Source organism: Danio rerio, chromosome 17, assembly GCF_052040795.2.
Source record: "Danio rerio strain M-AB ecotype USA chromosome 17, GRCz13ab, whole genome shotgun sequence".
NCBI classification, from domain to species: domain Eukaryota; kingdom Metazoa; phylum Chordata; class Actinopteri; order Cypriniformes; family Danionidae; genus Danio; species Danio rerio.
Genome location: NC_141037.1, coordinates 17247558 through 17270413, shown reverse-complemented (window position 1 = coordinate 17270413; position 22856 = coordinate 17247558). Strand labels below are relative to the sequence as shown.

The following is a 22856-nucleotide window of genomic DNA, read 5'->3' as shown; positions in this document are numbered from 1 at the left end:
AAAACATGGCACATGTGCACCCTGTACTTACAGATGCTCGCTGAGTCTGCTTGCCACGCACGTGTGCTGGACGCAGCCCAGACTGGAGCAAATCAGCTGCTCGCAATCTCCCTCAGGAAGAATTGCTCTCTCTCTCTCTCTCTCAGCAGCCTATTCCCTGTTAGAGATGCACCGATAAGCTGTTAGCCGGACTGGAAGACTTCATCACACTGGAACACAGATGCTCTACATGTATTAGACGGACACACACATACACGCACTTACAGCAGTGTTGAAACAGCAAGATGCCAGCTCATTTGAGCCTGGCAGAGCAGGAACGCGAGTGGAGGAAGACAGGCAGGACGGTTGAGATGGGTTTCAAGGCGATCTCAGAGAAAGGACAGCTGAAGACGTGCGACACTGCTAAGAAACAGAGAGGTTGGTGACACACACATTATAAATATGACATATGTGCATAATTTCTGTTCATAAATCTGATAGTCCATGCACTAAATTATGTATATGGATGCTAAAATCCTGCATTCCAATGTACTGGTTCCCTCACATATCCATGATGCGTACGTATAATAATTTGGTTCCCTAATGATGCATATTGATTCTAAAACTCTGCATTTTATATCCATAAGTGTGTATACTTAATTCTATTTATAAATCTGCTCATTTAGGGCCTAAGTCATAAATATACATTTAAATATGTACTGATTCTTATATGCATGAATATTACATTCACAAATCTGCTAAATCAGGGTGTAAATTTTGCACATGCGATCAACAATTGTGCTTTAAATATATACTGATCATCTTATATACCCATATGTTTGTGTATATACTGAATACGATCCACAAATCTGCTAATGTAGGGTCTAAGTTGTGCATATGCATTCTAAAACTCCTCATAATCATGAATCATTTCTCTTATGTGCGTGTTTGTGTGTGTAAATTGCCAATGCATTTCATCATGGTTGGCTCAGATAGTGACGTACTACAAATGTGAGTGTGTGATGAGGCTAGCTGTGCTAAAGGTGTTTATAAAGGTCTCACATCCCGTGTCTCTTATGCAATATATTCTGACGACAAGCTTTTTCATTTTCTTTGAGTAAGTGATTAAATATTCATGCATGCAAATCCAGCAGTTCTGACAGGTATTGAGTTGAACATTTCACATCTACATATCACAGTGGTCGTGATCAGGAGTGTTAAGTTTACCTCAAGAGTTGATCGTCAACACGTACTCTTTAGTCAGGCGCTGAGTTTGTTTCTTTACACAGCAACAGTAAAACAAATGTTGCCTTTGTAATGGTGTAGAGGCCTTGGGCTGTCTTGATTCAGAGGACAAAGTCAAAACTGGCATGAGACAGTCCTCATGTTCATCTTTAAATCTGCCTTTTGGCCCTCCAGTTTTGTTTATAGAGGCATTTTTGAAGGCAGTGTGAGGATAGAGAAAGGTTTGCAGATTATAAGCCAAGCATGTGTTTGTTGAAATATCAGTTAATTGAGAATGTTTATCACAGTTAACATAACACTAAAATATTATTAATTTGCTGAGGTAAAGTCAATTTTATTTCGGCAATGTTTATAATTTTAAACCACATATTTAAATTGAGATCCGAAAGGCATACAGGAAATGTTGACAACCCATTTTTCCTCCTTTATATTTCTGAAATAGTATAAATATTATAAAACACGGACACTCCATTCAGTTTATATAAAAAATTAAAGGTATCCTTATAAAGAAAATCTGGGTATACCTAGGTATAGTTTAATAAGAGTACAGTATATGGAAATGGTTATGAAGTGAGCCTCAAACTCCATTGTTTCCTTGTTTTCATGTAAATTACACATGTGTAAAACCCTGGTTAAAACAGGGCCATCAGAATGCAATACAGACTGTTGCGTTGCTCATGGGCCATTCATTAGCAGGCCCTTAGCATTTGCATGTACTTTAGGTTACAATCTACGTCAACCAGACTTGCAGGAGCAGCCATGTTATCATGTTATTAGCCACCAAAACACAGACTGATATGTGGCATGGGATCATTAATATGCAAGCCACAGGCTGCATTTTATTGGCCACAATATTTCTTAGTGAGATTAGAACAATCATAGCCTCCTTATTTATAAGTCTATTAAACCTATATGTGTAAAACTTTTATTTTGAAAACGGGAGACACAGCAAAGTCAAAGCCAGCCACACATATTTTTGTATTCATTTGCATGCACTTTACGTCACATTCTATGTCAACCCGACCTGCAGAAGCAGCCACATTATCATGATATCAGCCGCCGAAACAGACTGATATGTAGGATGGGATCATTAATATGCATTTTATTGCCCACAATATTTTCTAGTGAGATTACAACAATGATAACCTCCTCCCTTATTTATAGGTCTATATTAAACCTGTGTGTGAGACTTTTATTTTGAAAACGGGAGATGCAGCCAAGTCAAAGCCAGCCACACATATTTTTGTATTCATAAGCACACCCTCAGCATTTGCATGTACATTAGGTCACGTTCTACATCAACCGGACATGCAGAAGCAGCCACGTAATTATGATATCAGCTGCCCAAACATAGACTGATACAGTGTGTAGGATGGGATCATTAATATGCATGCCACAGACTGCATTTTATTGGCCACAAATTTCCCAGTGAGATTACAACAATAACTTCCTCCCTTATTTAGAAGTCTATATTAAACCTATGTGTGTGTATATATATTATATTATGTGTATGTATTTTAAACCTATGCGTTTTCACCTTAGCTCGTCAGAACACAATTTATTTATTGCCAGCCTGAAAAGGCATAAGATACTTTTTTAATACTACATGATCTTTCTGAAATTATTTTATTATTCTGATCAGTGGTTTAAGAAACATGTATCGAAATTTAAAATCTTAAAAACAGTCATTAATCTTAAAACATTTGCCACTTTTTTGTGGGAACCACAACGCATTTATGAATTTGACAAACTAAAACTTTTAGAGTTTAAAGGGATGGTTCACATCAAAATAGGTTACTCACCATTTACATACCCTTAAGTTCTGAAAAGAAGATATTTTGACAAATGTTGGAAACTGGTAACCATTGACATCAATAGTAGGAAAAACAAATAACGTGCAAGTCAATGATTACCAGGTTCCAAGATTCTTCCTTTGTAAAGGGAGAGTAAATGGCAGAATTTGGATTTTTCGGTGAACTATGCCTTTAATAGAACATAATTTTTCAAATTAAAATTTTTGTAAACAATATAAATGCCATTGTTTTCACTTATCTTAAAACAAGCCTCAAACATGCACCTTGGGAAACACCCATAAGACAATGACTGATGCTAATCTGAATAACAATGAAACCGATAATGTCACTCGAAACTAGCACACAAGGATGTTCATTCAAAATTTTAAGAATGTTTAAAAGAAAGATCAATTGTGACTGCTTTCACCACTATGCTACGCATTCCTCTTGTTGTAATGTTGTAAATCATCATCATCATCATCATCATCACACCTCTTAACTTCTAACCTGCCTGTCTGCTTTTCCAACTGGGTTTGACATTTCAGCATTTTTTTTTTACATAAAAGCTAGGGAGTGGTCACACTTGATTTGATTTTAATTAACTCTAGTGTGGTTGCTCTGTTAGTGTGTTTCATTTCAATCTGTGAACACTGCTATTAAAATCTTGGTGAGCAGCAAACAAACAGAGAAACCACTAAATGTCTAAAATATGAATGAATAACACAGATCAATGACATTTTATTTATTTAAAAAAAAGAAATGATAGCATTTTTCTTATCAGTTGCAATATTGCCAATTAAAGTTTAATGAAGGCATCAGAAAGCAAAATTAGTTTTAATGGACAGTTATCCCTTACCCAATGGAATAAAAAAAAAAACAGATTCTTGCCACTTAGAAACTTTTCTCTAAAGCTAAATAAACTGTTGAATACTAAAGGGGTTAGACAATTAAACTGAAACATTGGCCAATTTAGAATTGGAGGTATCATGGCTAAATTTAACCAGCCTGGTGGCCAATGCTCATCAAGGTTTAATTAGCAGAGTAATAGCACAGTTTTGCTTGAAATATTGCAAGGCACTCAACATTATGGCTAACATATCAGAGTTTAAAAGAGGACAAATTGTTGATGTGTATCTTACTAGCACATCTGTGCCCAAGACGGCAAGTCTTTGTGATGTATCAAGAGCCACAGTATCCTGGATAATACTAATAAATTATTGTAGTCTAAAACAAAGCATTTCAGATTCATTGTCCAACCCCTGTTCACGAAAGTGTTAAGCCTGTACAAACAGCCTACAACAAATCAATTAACAAACCATTTAATTTACTATGAATTTTGTCATTTTGCTCGCATGGATAATAACTGAATATTAATGAGATGATGTTGATGATGATGATGATGTCTTGCCACCAGTAATTCTGCATTGATGATTATTACTTCAAGAATAATACATCTGTCTTCCACAATAAAGACAAGCACATACAGCAATCTCAAATCAATTCATCAAGATATTTTAACCTAATTTGCAACCTTATTTGAAGAACCAAATTAGCCAGAGATCACAATTAAAAGTACTAAACTGTCTTTCTTTTTTCCACCAGATTCCAGATCTGAAGTGAAGACTACAGTCCTGGAACATAAAAGAAAAGCATGTACACCATTGCACTCTAAACCACCACAGATGAAAATCAACTCACAGAATGGAAATAATGCAGGTCTTAACTCATATTTATTCATCAATTCAATCTGCATTTGCTTTCTCAAAGTCTTCCTGCCAAGAATACGGTGTCAAAGTCTGCACAGCACAGAATCGTGTTTAACACATCCAAGCTGCTCATTTTTCTCATTTTTACCAGCATAGCTAAATTTATCATGTGATGTGCTTCATGTAAAATGTGTACATTTCCTAAACATCTATTTAGAGTCAAATGTGCTCAAAGTGGATGAGAGACTGCGAATGGCCAGGGAACGCAGAGAGGCGTACCAGAAACAGATAGGTATTTTTCTTACTCTGAACATTAACATCAATAAGAACAAAGGAACATACAGAAAGCTTCATAACTGAAGTTTTTATTGGTGTATCTGAACTGTAGCTTTGCGCGAGCGTGGCTGGCTGGCGAGGGAGGAACGGGCCAAGCAGATCTATGAGAAACACCTGGAGGAGCGACGCAAGAAACTGGAGGAGCAGCGGCAAAGAGAGGAGAGGAGGAGGACAGCAGTCGAGGAGAAACGCAGACAGAGGCTCAAAGAAGATAGAGTGAGTTTGCACAGATCAATGTGATTTGGCTAGTAAAGATTATACACTACCAGACAAAAGTTGCCGCCTTTCCAAGTTTTAGGAACAATAAATAATAACTTGACTTCTAGTTGATCAGTCTTCTGCTGTATTTGTGATGATTGGGATGCAGTTTAACAGATGATTCATCAGAAAAATCTACCTTCTGCCACTTTTCCAAATGATCAACTAGAAGTCAAGTTAATATTTGTTGCTCTTATAACTGGGATCGACGACAAGACTTTTGATAGCTAGTGTATTCGTAACCAGTGAAAAGGCAGTACGCAACGCTTTACTTACTATAGACTTTCAAAGTAATTAAATTATTTAATATTAAATTAATTAAAAAAACAAAAATTGGTAAATGAAACAAAGTCAAGTACCCATTTCTATAGCACTTTATACAATGTAGATTGTGCCAAAGCTGCTTTACATGGATGAAGAAAAAAAAAATCATATTAATGTTAATTACAATAAAAACGAAATAAAGTCAAAGTACAATAAGTGGTGTGTGCCATGTGCCATATGGCAATCCAATTAATTGACTTAATATTTAATATTTTTTACTGATATGGCAACCCATTTTTTTTGCATGTATCACTTTCACACTAAAGCATTATATTTTCTATAAAATATGGCAAGCCATTTTATTTAATGTCCAAGTCCAGTTTTTGACTGTCAGAGATATTGGAGTTGATTTATATCACTCATATTGGTGAGAAGCTTTGATATAGCATCACTAAACTGTCAATTGTCCCCATAGCAATAAAACAGGCTAACCTTGCAACCATTTAAAAACAGCAATAGTTCTACATCAGAGCATCGTATGGCCACGATGTTCTGTAGGGCCCTGCCAACTGCCATTCCCAGTCCAAGTGCAGTCACAGTGGCTTTATCAAGCCAACATCAAAGTTCATCTATGAACTCTAGGTTCTAGTTTTACTTGTATTGCTGATCATTTGTTTGTTTGTGAGAGTTTTATAAACACTAGCATACTGAATGCAGCAGCTATGTTAAAAAAGACTGCCGAAAACGTGCAACCATGATTAAAAACATGAGGAGCATGGGATGAATGCAGTGTTTTCATCCTGTCTTTCAGGAGCGTTACGAGTCTGTGGTGCGGAAGACGATTGAGAAAAGCCTGAAGGCCAAACAGAAACCAGGCCATTGCTCACGAAAGGTCACCAAGAATGACAACAAAAATGGTGAATCTCTCAATGCACGATTCGAAACGCATCTACTTTCCCCTACTCTTTTTTTTTTTTCCCCCTGACTTTCTGCAAGTCGCTCTGCTTTCTGCTTTTCTTCAGCTAAACGCCGCTCTCTTAGTCAGTGGGAAATCGACCTCGTCCGCCGCCTTCAAACTCCTACTGTCTCTTATCTAGCCAGAAGCAGGAGCGCTGTGTGTCTGTCACGAGACACAGGTATCAATTAGACGCAGGATTTGTAGCTTTCATTCAGATATTTAAATGCAAATCATGAGTGTGCAGCTGGTGTATTAAATTGCAGCTTCCTGTTTTCTTCTTTTCACGCTCATTGCTTCATGCCCTTTCGCTGTATTTAAAAAAAAAACATGCATTTTCAGTGGTTCATGTTTGTCGTCGTTCAGTCTCATGTCATACCATGAACTCCAGCACCAACTTGCATTGTGGGAAAGTGCCGAACAGACCTGGAGGCTCAAACGTCACCATCCGCAGAACCACCAACAGAGAGCTGGTGGGAGTTTGCATTCATTTTTACTCAATTTATTTAAATAAATTTGACATTTTTGATCTGGCTGTGAGAACTACCACAGGTGACCTTTTAAAAAAAAAAAACTAATTTCAGGTGGCAAAAGATAATACTGAAGGACAAGACTTGAAAAAGCTACAACTTCAGAGATCAACTACAACAACCGAAATCAAGCCTAAACAGGACACGGAACCACCAGAGAATACAGTCCTCGCAACATCATGGTACAAAACAATCTGTCCATTTGTTCTATATTTAATAACTTTGCTATCTAGGGGAAAACAAATGAGATATCTCCTCACAATATATGGAGGTACATTTTAGCCTTGGTTTATTGAAATTATGTATGGATTTTTTTTTGTTGCAAAAAATAAAAAACACATTGCTCTGGGTGCAACTGATTGCACATTTTAGATGATAAATCCACTAGAGGGCAGCATCAACATTTTTCCAAATCTGAAATAAGCTTCTTGGTGTACATTTTATTAGGTTTTAGATCACCTAGCAAACCACTGACCAAAACCCAACAACTAGTAGTCAGGGGTCGCCACAGCAGAATGAACCAAAAACTATTCCAGCATAAAGTTGAAGTTATAATTATTAAACCCCCTGAATTATAGAATTATGTAGGATAAAAAAATTGTTAAAGAAAAGCCTGCTCAAAAGATAGGTCTTTAGATGAGATTTAAAAGTGTGAAGACTATCCCTGCTCCTTAGATCTAGGGGAAGCGAGTTCCATAGCTAAGGAGCCATATAGCTAAAGGATCTGTCTCCCATTGTGCTCAATCAACTGCGAGGTGGTACCAGGGTGAAGTTGTTGGCTGACCTAAGGGGTGCGAGAAGGGGTGTAGATATGGAAAAGTTCGGTGAGATATTGAGGTGCGAGATTATGCAGTGCCTTGAAAGTTAGAAGTAATATTTTAAAATCAATACTTTACTGGAAGCCAGTGAAGCTGATAGAGGAGTGGTGTGACATGCTCATGAGATGGGGTCCTAGAGATGACACGAGCTGCATGGTTCTGAACCAGTTGGAGTTTACGGAAAGGTATGGAAGGAAGTCCAGAAAGAAGTGCATTAAATTACTCAAGACGTGAAGTAACTAATGCGTGGATAGGAATTGCTGGTTGTGAGAGAAGGGCGGAGGCGAATGATATTACGCAGGTGAAAATATGCAGTATGTGTAATAATATTGATGTGACCTTCAAATGAGAGTGTGCTATCCAAGATGACACCAAAACCAAAACTCTTTACCTGCACAAAGGGAAGAATTGTGCTGTTATCAATGTCTATTGTAAAATAATCAGCTTTATCCAAAACACTTTTAGTGCTGTTGAGAAGGGCTTCAGCTTTGTCGCCGTTTAATTTTAAAAAGTTAGCTGAAAGCCAGATTTTTATTTCAGCTAAACATCTGCTCAAATCAGCCCTTTATCTGACAGAACACTAGGTGGACAGAAAGGAATGAAGGAAGGCAAGAAAGAGAGAGGGGGGGGTAGGATCGGGAAAGGTTCCCGAACAAGGATTCGGCACTGCCGCACTATATGTGCAATAACCACTGGGCTATAGCATCGACATTCCAGCATATGTTTTACAAGGCGGATGCACTTCCAGCCGCAACCCAGTATTGCGAAACGTCCATCTCTATGGCCACCCATAACGCCCACTCATACACTAAGGCTAATTTGATTTATCCATTTCTCGTATAGCACATATTTTTGGACTGTGGGAAAAACCAGAGCAACTGGAAGAAACCCACACGAACAAGGGGTAAACATGCAAACTCCATGCCAACTTGCCCAGCTGGGACTCGAACCAGAGACAAGTGTACTGCGATTACGTATTTTTACCTCGATTTTACATCTCAGTTGTTGTAAAACAGTGTACCAGATTTAAACCAGAGCGCTATGCATTTGCAACACCGTACAAAGTGACTGCACCAGAAAAGTTGTGAGGCAATCATATTTGATTGGAAATCATAGGCAAAGTTGGGTTATTTTAAGTATTTATTTGGTATTCTGCATAAAAACAAATTGCTTTAGTCTTCGATAATAAGTCCCTATAAATATATTAATGGAAAAAGACCTAAATTTGTTGTTATCGTACTGCCCTTATATAATTAATTTTACCTAGAAACTGTAGTCAAACTTATGTTGTTTTTTTTGTGGTTTAAAAATATAAAGGCTGATACATGTATTTCTAATGAGCTTGTGCTGGTAAATGTAATGTTTTTTTTTCAACTAGTACACATACTTGCTGGTTAAAAGTCATCACAGGAGATGCATTTGAAGGTGTTAATATCAGGTGGAAAAAGTAAGGCAACTCAGCTGACCTCTCCTGTTTTAATACCATGAGAAATCAGCATAAGAAATAGCACTAGAAGCAACTTGCAATTTTACATTTCAACCACAGATGGCGACAGTGAGGCTAAAGTTTTGTAGTTCTGCAGTTAAACGACCTTACTTGTTTTTTTTGGGTTTTTTTTTTTTCTAACCTTCTGACCTTTTCTCTCTCCTTCACAATTCAAGGCTGCAGAATAGATCACATGTCAGAAATGCCACACTAAAACAGGACAGTTTGCCTCCTCTGCCTGAAGAGGAGGATCTGGAACCAGAACCTGAACCATCCTCCAGTCATACAAAATCTGAAAAAACACGATGTCTGAAAGAAAATTCACTCCAGTTGAACACAGCTAGTAATGGGCCTCTGCATCCACTACAAGTCTCTCAGATTCCTAATGGTTAGTAAAAGAAACATTCCCCAATGATTCCAGCATTACCATGATTTGAATAATAGAGTTAATTACTTTATGCTGAAATAGTTATTTTTGTGAGGATTTAGAGTTTTATTTCCTCCTAGATTAGGCTCCTGTAATGTCAATCAATCAATTCAAACTATAAATGCATGCGTCCAGTTTATTATACATACATCATAAGCAATAACCCAAATCTTTTACTGTAATCCTAAACCTAATCATATGTTAAGTACACACAGCTCTACACAGTTTTGCACAAACCTTAATTAAACACACCTGATTCAGCTAATTGTTGGCCGTATTTGAAATCGCACTATCCATATTACAGTATTAGAGGGAGCAGCCATTTAATGAGGTTCAATTAATGCACCGTAAAAACTAGTGCACAACTAAAGTACACTCAATGGCTAAATAATACCCATAATGCACTGTGAAAGTCTGACTAGAACATGGCATCCACAGTGGAATCCAATGTGTGACAATGTGTTTCCAAATAAATTATTTAATTGTTAAATTACCTGTTATATACATGACAAAGATCAAAATAAATTGTTTCATTATTAATAGCGTGTTAAATAACTATTACAGGGTTTCACAGAGAAGAGGGATTTATCAACCAGTAAAGCACAAATCCATACGATCCATCTGGTTCACGCAAATTCATTTTCATTCAGTCATTTAAGTGGACTTTAACAGTAGACTAATGTAGAAAATAGTGAACGAGGGTATAGGGGCAATTTCAGATACAGCCAATGTCTGTAATTTCTTACACGGCTTTATAGGGGTTTCATCTGGATTTGGCCTATACAAATAAAAAAAAGCTTCCCATGTCCCACATAGGTAGTGTTTTTTTTTTTTTTTTTCTAAAGGTTTTCTGTAAAATAATGCAAATTTTTGGTATTATTTTGCAGAAAACCTTTAGAAATTACAAAAAAAAAAAAAAACTACCTATAACAATAATACCAATATAAACAAATTGTATAGAATAATTGACAACTAAATACATTGAAATAAAATACTGCTATTATGAAGGTCTTGGTTAAATAGGTTTTTCCATGTTTTCACTTACAGGACCAAGCCAAATAGCTGACAGTGCTCAAGTCAGACCTACTTCTTGGACTAAAGACCCAGAGGAGGCCTCTCGAATACTGGCTGAGAAAAGAAGACAAGCTCGACTCCAAAAAGAGAAGGAAGAGGAGGAGCGCAGACAGAAAGAGGAGACAGAGAGGTATTCTTTAGTTGTTTTAGGTTTCTATCAGTAAAAGTCATTTTAAGTGATCTTAGTATGCTTCTGATAATCATCAAAGAAAAATTCTTGGGGTTGTAGTTGTGGACGAAAGTGAAGAGCGGCGTTAGGGTCGTGGGCCCTTGATAATGTCTTTGGAGGAAGAGAATGCGTAGGCCCTTAGAATCGTCCTAACTTTATAACCCCTCATTCAGATTCAGTATTCAGATTAAAGTGACATTCAAAAGCTTAATTAGTGTAATTAGGCAAGTCATTGTATAACAGTAGTTTATTCTGCAGACAATCAAAAATATACATTTCTTAAAGGGGCTAATAATATTGAGCTATTAAAATAGGTTTCAAAATATTTAAACCTGCTTTTATTCTAGTCAAAATAAAACAAATAAGCCTTTCTGCATAAGAAAAAATATTATAGGAAATACTGTGAAAAATTCTTGTTAAACATCATTTGGAAAATATTTATATATAAAAAAATTCACAGAAGGGCGAATAATTTTTACTTCAACTGATAATCGTTTTGAATCATCGTAATTACAATTATGGCCAAAATAATCGTGATTATGATTTATCCCATTTTGCAGAAAGAGGCGAGAAGAACTGGCGCGTCGGAGAGCCGAAGAACGAGCCCGCCAGGAAGCAGAGGCTTTGAAACTGGAGGAAGAAAAAAGGAAGAGAGAGCAAGAAGAGCAACTGAAGGCTGCAGCGGAAAATGCTCGCATACAGAAAGAGGAGGAAAACAGGCTCCAACAGCAGGTATTAGAAGCTGAATGTTTAAATACGTTCTCTAAACCCAGTTTAAAAGAGTCCTTTTATGCTTTGTAAAATTCATTTTAGTGTATATTGTTGCTGTTTGCGCATGAGAAAAATGAGTTAAATTACACAATGCAAAGTCATTTGAAAGGGAGTTATTCTTCTTTATAATCTATTCAATACAATCTTTATTAATTAGCGCTTTACAATACAGAGTCAAAATAGATGCCAAAACATAATGAAGTTCTAGTAAATTACTATTGCTTCAGTTCAGTTCAGTGTAATACAAATGTCACTACAACTTCTGCGACATCAGCACCATTTCTGAACTCCATCAAAAATCTCAATTGTAGTCCTGAGTTTTAATACAGGAGCATAAACAACACAATATCCCAGTTTTAAATAATTTCCCCCCAAGGGGACAAGGCCTGGTTAGGATGCATTAGTATTGTGTTGTTACCATTATTTCACAGTTCTTTACTCATATGCACATGAGATTTCCTCCCCAGCTGTTTACATTCACACAAACAACCAATATTATGTGAACCCCAGTATTTTTTGTACTTCTGAAATAATCTTGGTGTGTATTTGACAGCCGAAGTGAAAAAGAACTTGTTTAATCCCAACACAATATTCCACCTGACAGCGTACTGAAAAATCATACTCAGGTAAAAGTATCATTACCCAAAAATGAAGTGCGAATAAAAGTATCTGTTGTAAATATTACTCAAATGAGTAAAGTATGAGTAAAAAGCAGCCCTTTTAAAAGTAGTCAGGAGTCGTGATCAGTGAGTATTACACTGAGAAAGTTTGATGCGTTTACATGCAATTTGTTTGTGTGTGACTGCTTAAAGGTATTTGGCAATTTCAATCATCATACAATAAACATCCGTCATCTTCTTACCAGTGACATGCAGTATAAATAGTTTCTCAGTCATTGCGTGAAACGATTTTGTGTCTTGAGGTTGTTCTGTATGATGGGATTTTATGTTGTCCAATTTGATTGAATCACAAGACTGATTACTCTACTTTAGCCAATTACCATAGACAAGAAAACAAATAAAAACAGTGTCTGCAGGTTGAAGGAAAATAGTGTTGTAAAAGTACAGATACAGCACTAAAAATGTATTCCAGTGAAAGTAAAAGTATTTTTAAAATGACTTGTTAAAGTACAATTCCTGAGAAAACCTACTCAATTACAGTAATTTGAGTTTTTGTAGTTTGTTACTTCACACCACTGTGAAAACCACAGGAGTTTAAACTGACAAGGCTTTAAAATGCATACACATGTTTGTAGAATAACTAAGACACACACTGTAGAGGCCTCATCCTCTTTGGGAAAGGGGTCGGTGTGCAGCAGTTCATTTGAATAAAAACAACATACAGAAACAGCAAGCTTTTGTTTCAACTCAAATTTTCTGCATGGTACAAATAAAACAGTTTTAAATGGACTGATTTATACGGACCTTTTCTTTTAACATCTTACATGTTGTTTGGTAAGGTTTCTTTGACTTATTTATTTCCCATATTGTGGGACCATATTTCCCTCACAATGCTACATTATGATCATATAAAAATTTGCTAATCGTTGGCAGAATGCATTAAAAATTCTTATGATTCTCCATAATGTATTCTCAGAGAGAGGAAGAGGCTCGTCAGAGTGTGCTGGCAGAACAGCAGAGAGTGGAAAGAGAGATTCGTTTCCAGAAAGAAAAGGCTGAACGCCAAGAAAGAAAAAAGGTAAGATTTATTTTAGAAAGTCAGTCACATACAGTTGAACTAACTGTACAACTATAAATTAAATAAATTGAAAAACTTTCTAGTACACCGAAGCACAAGTCAAAAGCTTGGGGTCAGGAAGGTTTTTCCTTTTTCTTAATACCTTTATTCAGGCATGAAGCATTAAAATTACCAAAACTTACTGTACTTTTAAATTTTCTAATTATATATTGCAGTTTCCATGCAAACTTTAGCAACTGTTTTTTATAGTAATGAAAATAACGTTTTTAGGTCACAAATCAGTGTATTAATATGATTTCTATAGGATAATAATGTCACACGGAAGTCTGATTAGAAAAAACTGGAATAAATGTCACTTAAAATGTTATATCAAAATGAAAACTAGTCCTTTCCATCTGCAATATTAATAATAATACTTTAAATCAGCATTCATGTTGAGTCAGGTCCAAATACCTTTTAATCTTTTCCTGTTTCAAAAATATAAATAGAAAATGAATTAACATTTGACTTTATTTTGGAGCAGATAAATATGGACTTGATGAGAATAAAGGGCTGTGTGATATTAATTCTCCATAAATGATAATATCACAATACCTATATAAAAGATTTCTTTCACAAACATACAAAACCTATGACTGATGCTTTTAATTTCTCCCAAATCAGCGCTTGGAACAAATCATGAAAAGAACGAGAAAGACGGACTCTGTAGACAAGGTAAAGACTCTCTCTGGCAGGAGTTTTGTTTTCACCCCATCTAGTAGCCCTACTCACTTTCTGTCCTCTTTAGAAAGCCGCATCAGTGAAGGACAACTTGCCTTGTGAGAACGTGAACCCTGTAATCAGGCTAGCAGGTCCAGGAAAAACGCCAAAGCTGGAGCTGAGGGACGAGGAAGATATGCTTCCAACAGTGGCCTTCAAGGAGCGCAGATCCTTCCGCAGTCTTTCTGGCCTGGATGAGATACAAACCCATCAGCAAACTGGTAAGTGAATGCAGTCATCCGTGTAAAGCTTCTCAATTTTGAAACTAAATAAATATGGGTCAAAAGACGAGATGCCCTATTTTGATGTCAGCATTCAATTCAATTTACTGAAGTGACTTTAAATGCATAGAAAGCATATTAAAAGTAAATAAAGTGTCTACTTAAATTTTATTAGAGAGCGAGTGAGCGAGTATTAAGTTTATTGTCATCTCAGCTTCACTGTCTACTTTATTGAAAAAACCTGATAAAATTTACAAAAATGTTATAAATAACACTATTCTACAATGAAAAGGTTTATAACATTAAAAATACATTAACAACAATAAACAATACATCAAATAGGTTAACAAAATCTAAAACTAATTTTACTTTTGATCATTTATAATTAAAAAAAAAATAGAACATTACAATGTCTGACAGTTAGGTTGGTGTGGCAATATTGAAATTTTGGAGGAACTACTGCTTTGAGTAAATGAGTAAGTCCAGTCAAAGTCCCTTTAAGGCAAGTCATTTTACTCTGTGGCCATCTTTAAAACGCCTCTCTGGAATATGCTCAGCCCTTCTGTCTGAATGGGGAAACATCAAATTCTCCAAAACTGTTTGCCAAGCTTACGATTACATTATGCATTTAGAAATCACCAATAAAATTAAACTGTCTTCATTTTTAAAAGTTTCGTTTTTAAACATCAGAATCAAACAAACCGGCATATTTTCAGGTTGTCCAAGCTAATGCTAATGCTAATTCCCCCCCAGAGAATTGTCAGTCTACAGCAATCGATGATTGGCTCCTGTACCAGTAGGCTGGGCTACATTCACCATATTGACCGATACACTTTTCCCCATTTAAAACTATACAAGTGACATGTCTTGTGAATTCTACAGGTCTAGTGTCCAATATGGCAGCTTATATAATCTTGTCATGTCTTGACTTAAAATAATAGATTGATTTTTTTTTTACGGCTGGATTTGGAAAGGTTTATTATTTAAACCCTGATCCCATTCTACATACATTTGTTAAGAACATGGCCTTTCAATTAGTGGTTTCAAGTCTAAAAGTGGGATTTTGCACTCTTAAAGAGATAGTTCACCCAAAAAGGACAATTTACTAAACATGAAACCTTTACACATTTCTAGGATTCTCAGCAAATCTGAATACCTGTAACCACTGACTTTTATAGTAGTAAAAAACAAATACTAGGGAAGTCAATTGTTACATGCTTCTAGCTAAATTCAAAATATCCTCTTTCGTGTTTAACAGAAAAGCGTTTCATAAAGGTTTGAAAGAATGAATAAAGGATAGCAAAATGTTCATTTTCTGTGAACTATCCCTTTAATTCTTCTTGTAAAAGCGTTTAAAATAATTTTATCACCAATATAATAATATATTAAAATCTTAGAAGCAAATGTAAAAAATCTAGTGTTTTGAAGGATAATGGCAAAGATTTAAAATGTCAGTTAATATATTGGTGCTGCTTTGTAATCAAGGCTGCACAATGCATTTTTTTCAGCATCAATATTGCAAAGTGATCACTTTCAACAGTCACATAGCTGGATATGCAATGCTGAGGTTGTTTTTATAATTCATCATTTGCATGGTTTTTTTTGAGGCCAGCGACCATATGAGGATTTTAAAAGCATTCAGGGATAAGAAATGACTGACATAATGCTATCGAATAAAGGCAAAAAGGCCAAATATAAATCTTAAAAAAAATTGGACCGTTTGTGACTTTAACAACGACAAATTTGATTTAATTATTTTTATTTTTATTATGATTCAATTACTGTACCCAAATACTTTTAGACTAAATAATAAAACACAGTTTTTTTTTCAACTATATCTTTTTCTTGATTGTATTTACAGACTATTAGATTTTATGGAGTATTTATGGAGATGCACTCACACTGCAGAATCCTCCCAATCAATCTAACATTCTGAACTTTTTCCAAATAGAGATATTAGGTCCTCTAGTGAAATTGTATTCATTTAGCAATATACATTGCAGAACAAAGAAATAGAAATGTTAGATTTTTCCAACATCGTGTAGACCTAATCGTGATTCTTAAATAGGAGGCTTTTAATGCATTATCAAATGACTTGTTCTTAATATGACTTCAAGATTGTTCTTATATATAATGCCACATAGAATGACATTTTTGCTAAATTGTTAAAAATGTATTACCATTTTAGCCCAGAAAGAAAAATGAACTGGACAAATTGTAATGTAATGGGGAATATATTTAAAGCTGTAATGAAGCTTTCATTGTTTTTGATGCTTTAAAAACTTTAATCACCATTGACCCATATTTATTTATTTTTATTACTATTATTAAAAGGCTAACAAAATGTTTTTCTCCCCCCTCCCCCCTGCTTCAGAGGTTATTTAACCCACAGACCTGTCATGTGATGCCAAGACCGAGCAGCTTCAGCGAGTTCGTCTTTCTGAAAAACACAAAAACAACATATGCACATGATTTTCCTGCACTTTAAAAAGCATTTTAGTAACAAGTCACACTTGCTTACTGCATAGTTTAAACACCTGACTAGTGTTTGAATCTCTGGAGTGTTGACATGCATCGCTCAGTAGCCAGATACATTTGGGTACAGTTCAATTAATTGTAATTAATAATAATAATAACAACAACAACTTAATTGTACATCACCAACCAAATAAAAACTTGAATGCTTCATGCTCTAGCTTTAATTTAGTTATATTCGATATTTTAGTAAGTATGTTTATGGTGAAATGAAGAGAACAGCTTTATCTTTGAATCTCTGAGCCGTGACGTAATAGTCTTACTGGTCATATTCATACATGGGCAAATATAAACGACAACTTGAAACCTGCATGAATGAACACTTTACATTGCTGTTTAAAAGTGTTGGGGTCAGCGACCTCATGTTTTTTGTTGCTTTAATACTGTAATGACCGATTTAACAGCTAAATAGAATTGCTAAATTTATCCTTGCTGAATGGAAGTGTTTATTTTTTGACTGCAAATGTTCTTAGATTACCTTGAAAAACATGAACCATATTTCCACACCATCCTTAAGCACCAAAATCAGCATATTTTGCATATTAGAATGAGTAGTGGTTGCTGAAAATTCTGCTTCATCGTTACAGACATAAATTGCATTAAAAAGATAGTTTCACCATAAAAGGAAAAATAAATTCACTCAGTTTACTCTTCCTTGAAGTGGTATTAAATCTTTAAGTTTATGGGAAAGCAGCTGCTAGATATTGGAATAAACTGACATTGCGATATTTTGTTTTTCTACGATAGACATTTAAATATGAATATAATTTCACAATAGGTGACCTAAATGACTATATAGAAATAATTCAGACATCTGCATAAAACATGTTAAACAATTTGCAAGCATAGACAAATACAATAGAAAAGTCATCGTGTTTTATGATATTCTGTGGAGTCTAAGAGCAATTATGGAGATGAATTCAACATTAATCAAACAACATTATTTTGTCTTCATAGTAGAGCTGAGCGATATGGCAAAAATGCTATCTCCATTAAGTCTTTTCCATATTAACAATAAGGATATATATTTCGATATCAGTTGTTAATGCTTCCAGATTTAAAAGAGTATCCCAACAATGACTGAAGCCACAAAAATGAGAAGGTCCATTAACAACATAACCTATTTTCAGTAGGCAAAAATGCGGTGCATTCCCATTGTTGTACATTTCTGCTGTGTTTGGCTCTCAGATCCAAATAGAGTAAAAAAAGTCCAGGGCTTATCATTGTTTTTAACATAATCGCGATTCCATATCATATGGTTTATTGACCCAGCCATACTTCTACTATAAACGAAAACAATTTAATCTTTGTTAAATCTATAAACTTTAGAATGTCTTGGTTTTTAATCTTTACAGTTCTTAAAAACACATCCAATTGAAAATCTTTCACTCTGTTAGGATTAAACTTTGCAATGACTCCTCAAATCACGTTCTGAAATGCAGTTATTGGTCATTATAATCATTATATTAATAAGTTAACTCAAAATTGAGTGGAAGTTAATTCTACTCATTTGAAAAGAATTTTGAACTCAGTGTTAAAAGTAATGAGTTAATTAAATACCTCATTACTTCAACTTAAATGAAGGAGGTTCACAGTACTCATATAGATTTTTTTTTTAACTCAAATAGCTTGTAGCAATCGGTTTCTTCAAACAGTTAGAGTTGCCTTAACCTATTGAGTGTTCCAGTACTCAGTTGGTTTGAGTTTTTTTCATTTGAGTTTTACTGTGCTCAAATTGCTTCATTTACTCAAATGGATTAAGTTTACAGTCCTCATTAGGATTAGTTTTTGAACTTAAATGATTTTTTGCAACTGGTTTCCTCAAACGGTTTGAGTTACCTTAACTTTTTGGGTCTTACAGTGTACATAATAGGGATGCAACAATACAGTTAGCCCACGGTTCAATAGATACCTCGGTTTTTTATACGGTTTTTGGTTCAGTTCTCATGGCTTGACATGTTTTTTTTTTTCTATTCTATAGGTAATAGAAACAGCAAGAGGTTAAGAAGAAAAAAAATATTTCATTGCAATACTCATTTTGTTTTACTTTAAAGCCAAGAAAAGTACATTAGTTCCTAGTGTATTGTATAAAAAAATGAACACTGAAATCTCACAGCTGCTGGTAGCCCATTTACAAACTGGGGAACACATAAAATCCTACACTTTGAAAATAAACATACACGTGAAGCTAATAAAAATAAATTTGCCATTTCAAATAAACAATTTGTAATTAAGTAAACATAAATAAACCATATTAATGATCTCGGTGCTGAAAAAATGCAAGACTGTAGTCTGTAAAGCAGATTGTGTGCTTTTATAAGATGACAAAAGCCCACATCTCCAATCACCGAAAGCAAATCTTTAGCAATAAACACCCGCACTGTCTTTGTTATTTTTGTGTGTCTCGGAACCAGTTGGGTATGTTTGCTTGAAAGATTCAGCAAGGGATTGTTGCTATTTGGAGGACTTTATTACCTTCTCTGCTATTCAGCCTTCAGACAGTGATAATGATGGCGCTGCAGATGTGCAGTCATGGTTATACGTGTAAACCAATGCTTGCACACAATTATTTTTTGTTCACTGTTTTTTCTTTTATTGCCATTATACTTACCAGCAAAACCGAAATGTCCTCACACCGCAGATTTGAAAGACGCCGGCGCTTTCTCGTACTGTTGCCTCACTTCAACGGCGCTTCCTTGTACTGTTGCCCTAACCTCACTTCACCGGCGCTCGCCATGTTACAGTGTGGAATGATGCTCAAGCGCCCCCTAACTTTAGAGCATATTTATTGGATATTTACTCGTGGGGAGGAGTTTCCTCATCTCAGCTCGTAGACTTAAAGGCACACACAGCCAATTCGGGGAGATATAAAACGCACATAAATTTTTTTATGCGCAAAACCGAGAAAACAAAAATTCACAAGCAGGTATTGAACCGTGGAGGTTGTACCTAATGGTTTAATATTATATTGAGAACTGTGGCATCCCTAGTACACACATTAAAAACTAGTGTCATTTTATATTTAATTATTCAATTTGTCTTCCTGAGATCCGTACATCATTTATTTATTTCAAACTTTTCTCTACTGTATTTCTCAATGCTTGTGATTTATTACATTTAATGCAGATGTGCTCTACTATAAAATCATAATATCAATCAAAAAGTTATTTTCAAATAGAGCTATTCAACTCATCTGTTAAAATTCTACTCAATATCGCAGTTTGTATCTCAGAAAAATCAAATATCGCAATATCCATTTTATCCAATATTGTGCAGCCTAGTTTGAAATCAGTGAAGGGCGAGTAAATTAAGACATTTTCATTTTTGGGTGAACAATCCCTAATTAATGCACTTATAAATTGTAAGAATATATATTCATAATATTGATGTTTACTTGATCCAATAAACACAAATGATCTTATTTGTCTGCAAACGCTTGAACAAGGGTGTATAAGAGTTTATAATCAGACATCAGTGCTAGAAAGCAATCATCAGTAATTAATGTAATGAAGTCACTTTCTGTCTGTTCTCATTGCTGACCACTGCTTTTGCACCACAGTACTGAACGAGCTCATGAATTTACAGTTTCTGTTGCTGGTTTTGCACTGCTGCTACTTTAGCTGTTCCAAATAAAATGTTCCCCCACCCCTGTTTTCATAACCGAAATGTAATATTATTACATACTCGTCTGCCTTATAAGCATTGATCTATAGTGTGCCGGTAGGTAACTGCTTATCTTGTGCAATCATAGAGGCTTATGCAATATTATAAGGGGTAAAGATGTAAACAGTTTAATTCAGTTTTTTTATTGGTGTAATTAATAAAAGCTTAGAAAAACAAACTGGTTTGTGTGTTTTTTCATAACAGTCAACAAAAGCAATAATAAGAAGTAATACTTGTTGAAATTGCAGTTGACCTTTTTGAAAATTTACTATGGGTTCACTACAAAAATAATGATTTCTGTAGTTTTATGCGAACTACAATTTAACCATGGATTTGCTATTTTAGCGAAGCTGTAGTTTTACAAAAAAGATTTACTTTATAACATGACTTTACTACAATAAACCATGGTAAATTTAACTTGCGTGAAAAAACTATGTGGTGTGGTGCTGGCAGCCTAGAATTAGTCATTAAATAAATATTATATTTTAATATTGCATTATTTTTATAAGGGTGGTCAAATGTATTTTCATATGATTTTCATTTCTTTATTTTTGTTGTAGAATTATTAAGACACAGCAGTGTGATATATTTTCTGCTGGCTCCCCTCACATGTTGTTTTGACATCCTTAAAGGGTTAATTAAGGGAGAACCCTGGATGCATCCTCATACACTCGCTTATAAATATAAACCAACCCTTGCCTAAACACCCACATCAAAATGCTAAGATTTGATGTTTTTGGTCAGAATATATGGAGTCTATTTGCAAAAACAAATAACTACTGTTGGTATTTTATTCATTTATTTTTGAGTAGGTATATTGCAAAAATTTTTTAAAATAATGACCGTTTCTTAAGTCATAAAATATTTAATCTAAATATTTCTAATCTATGCAATGCACATAAATGCAAATTTAAATTAAACTAGGAACCTTTTAAAGCAAAAAAAAAAAAAAAACTTTTTTTTACTTTTTTACTTTAGTAACTTTAGGACTTTAATTGATGCAACAATATATATGATCACAGAGTCTCGTGCAATATGCAAGGTAAATATTATGCCACATTCAGAATGTTTTGTATAATAGTTAACTAATTAAACCAAACTATCACACCAAGGTAACCAAATTTTTGTTATCTTGCCTGGGGCCCCACCATTCTATGATTTAATTTTCGGTTCATTTATGATTAGAAGTAGGCATGGGACAATAACTATTTTCAAGGTATGCCACGGTTTGGAAATTTCAAGGTTTTAAAACTGCCAAAAAATTCTGCTATACCGTTCCTAAGGTGTGTACATTTTTTTTTTTTTACTTTTTTCTTTTGTATTTTTTAGGACAACAGTATCTCCAGCAGAAAAGATTTGCAAAGATGCCCTTTTATATTGCAATGAACTCTGTGTTTTTGAAAATAATGAAGACAGCAGAAGTCAATAATTCATTTGAATTATTAGATTGAGGTTTACTGTTACGAAATATTTTAAATGTTTCTTAATATAAAATATATTGTGTTCATTGGGGGGAAAAGTTTTAGATTTTTACCCAGATATTTCAGAAGAATAAATCTTAGAGCAGTAATCACAACGTCAAACTATATTTTTATTCAAGATTATCGTACCTTCAGAATCTTATACCGGCCCATGCCTAATTAGAAGTAGTGATTATTGTGAATATAAATCAAACCTGACAAAACAAGATATGTCATTCTTTCACCATTAGCCAACACAAAAATAAGTTAAAATACTGAAGTATAGAAAGTTAAGTATAGAAAATATTGATTAAAAATCCCTAATTAGTACAATAAAAACAGTATGAGGTGAAATTCCATTAAAACACAAGTTCTAATGAGATTTTGAAAACCAAACCAGATTCCATAGGAAAAAAAGTGGAAATTCAAATGAATTAAGTAATAATGTCCAAAAGGATTTAAATCATATAGGACAAAGTGAAATGTTCAATAAAACTTTTACAAATCCTACAAGATTAACTGAAATTCCAACAGGATTTTTTTGACAAGGGTTTTAAATAAATTTTAAACAATCCAATTTTTTGGTTATGCATATTAACAGTTTTACTACAATTAAATGAAATTAATATAAATGTCATTTACAAGACAAGTACTCATAAACTGAGGAAAACTCAGTTTAAAACTAACCATTTGTCATGCTGGGTTAGTT

General features: G+C 34.6%; 2 protein-coding genes across 42 annotated transcripts in view; one reads left to right on the top strand and one right to left on the bottom strand.

The window, feature by feature from the left end:
• Positions 1 to 22856, bottom strand: part of si:ch73-204p21.2 — a 38218-nt gene that overhangs the window by 14829 nt on the left and 533 nt on the right. For 13 of the 40 annotated variants that reach the window (XM_087290270.1, XM_087290264.1, XM_087290288.1 and 10 more), the window contains exons 2-5: positions 16884 to 16929; positions 14325 to 14458; positions 265 to 399; positions 32 to 157 (exon numbers count right to left, since the gene is read on the bottom strand). The gene's annotated coding sequence lies outside the window, so the exon portion shown is untranslated. Of the gene's footprint in view, positions 1 to 31; positions 158 to 264; positions 403 to 14324; positions 14459 to 16883; positions 16930 to 22856 lie in introns of all 40 variants that reach the window. The other 27 variants (XM_087290259.1, XM_087290284.1, XM_087290266.1 and 24 more) reach the window with 4 other exon arrangements.
• Positions 145 to 20865, top strand: map7a (microtubule-associated protein 7a). Of its 2 annotated transcripts, XM_087290249.1 has the most exons (15): positions 145 to 417; positions 4620 to 4733; positions 4941 to 5015; positions 5112 to 5275; positions 6393 to 6498; positions 6604 to 6717; positions 6879 to 7009; positions 7121 to 7248; positions 9547 to 9758; positions 10845 to 11001; positions 11601 to 11772; positions 13408 to 13509; positions 14173 to 14223; positions 14297 to 14489; positions 16864 to 20865. In XM_087290249.1, exons 1-15 carry the CDS (start codon positions 285 to 287, stop codon positions 16872 to 16874), a joined length of 1863 nt encoding a protein of 620 aa, XP_087146375.1. In that variant the 5' UTR covers positions 145 to 284; the 3' UTR covers positions 16875 to 20865. The 2 variants fall into 2 exon arrangements, with proteins under 2 accessions (XP_087146375.1, XP_087146376.1); XM_087290250.1 differs by lacking the exon at positions 6604 to 6717 and having other exon boundaries at positions 6903 to 7009.

Coding starts and splice junctions, on each gene's coding strand:
- map7a (XM_087290249.1), top strand. CDS start 285: ATGCCAGCTCATTTGAGCCTGGCAGAGCAGGAACGCGAGTGGAGGAAG. Junction 6,499..6,603: donor CAAGAATGACAACAAAAATG/GTGAATCTCTCA, acceptor GCTTTTCTTCAG/CTAAACGCCGCTCTCTTAGT. Junction 14,224..14,296: donor AGACGGACTCTGTAGACAAG/GTAAAGACTCTC, acceptor TGTCCTCTTTAG/AAAGCCGCATCAGTGAAGGA.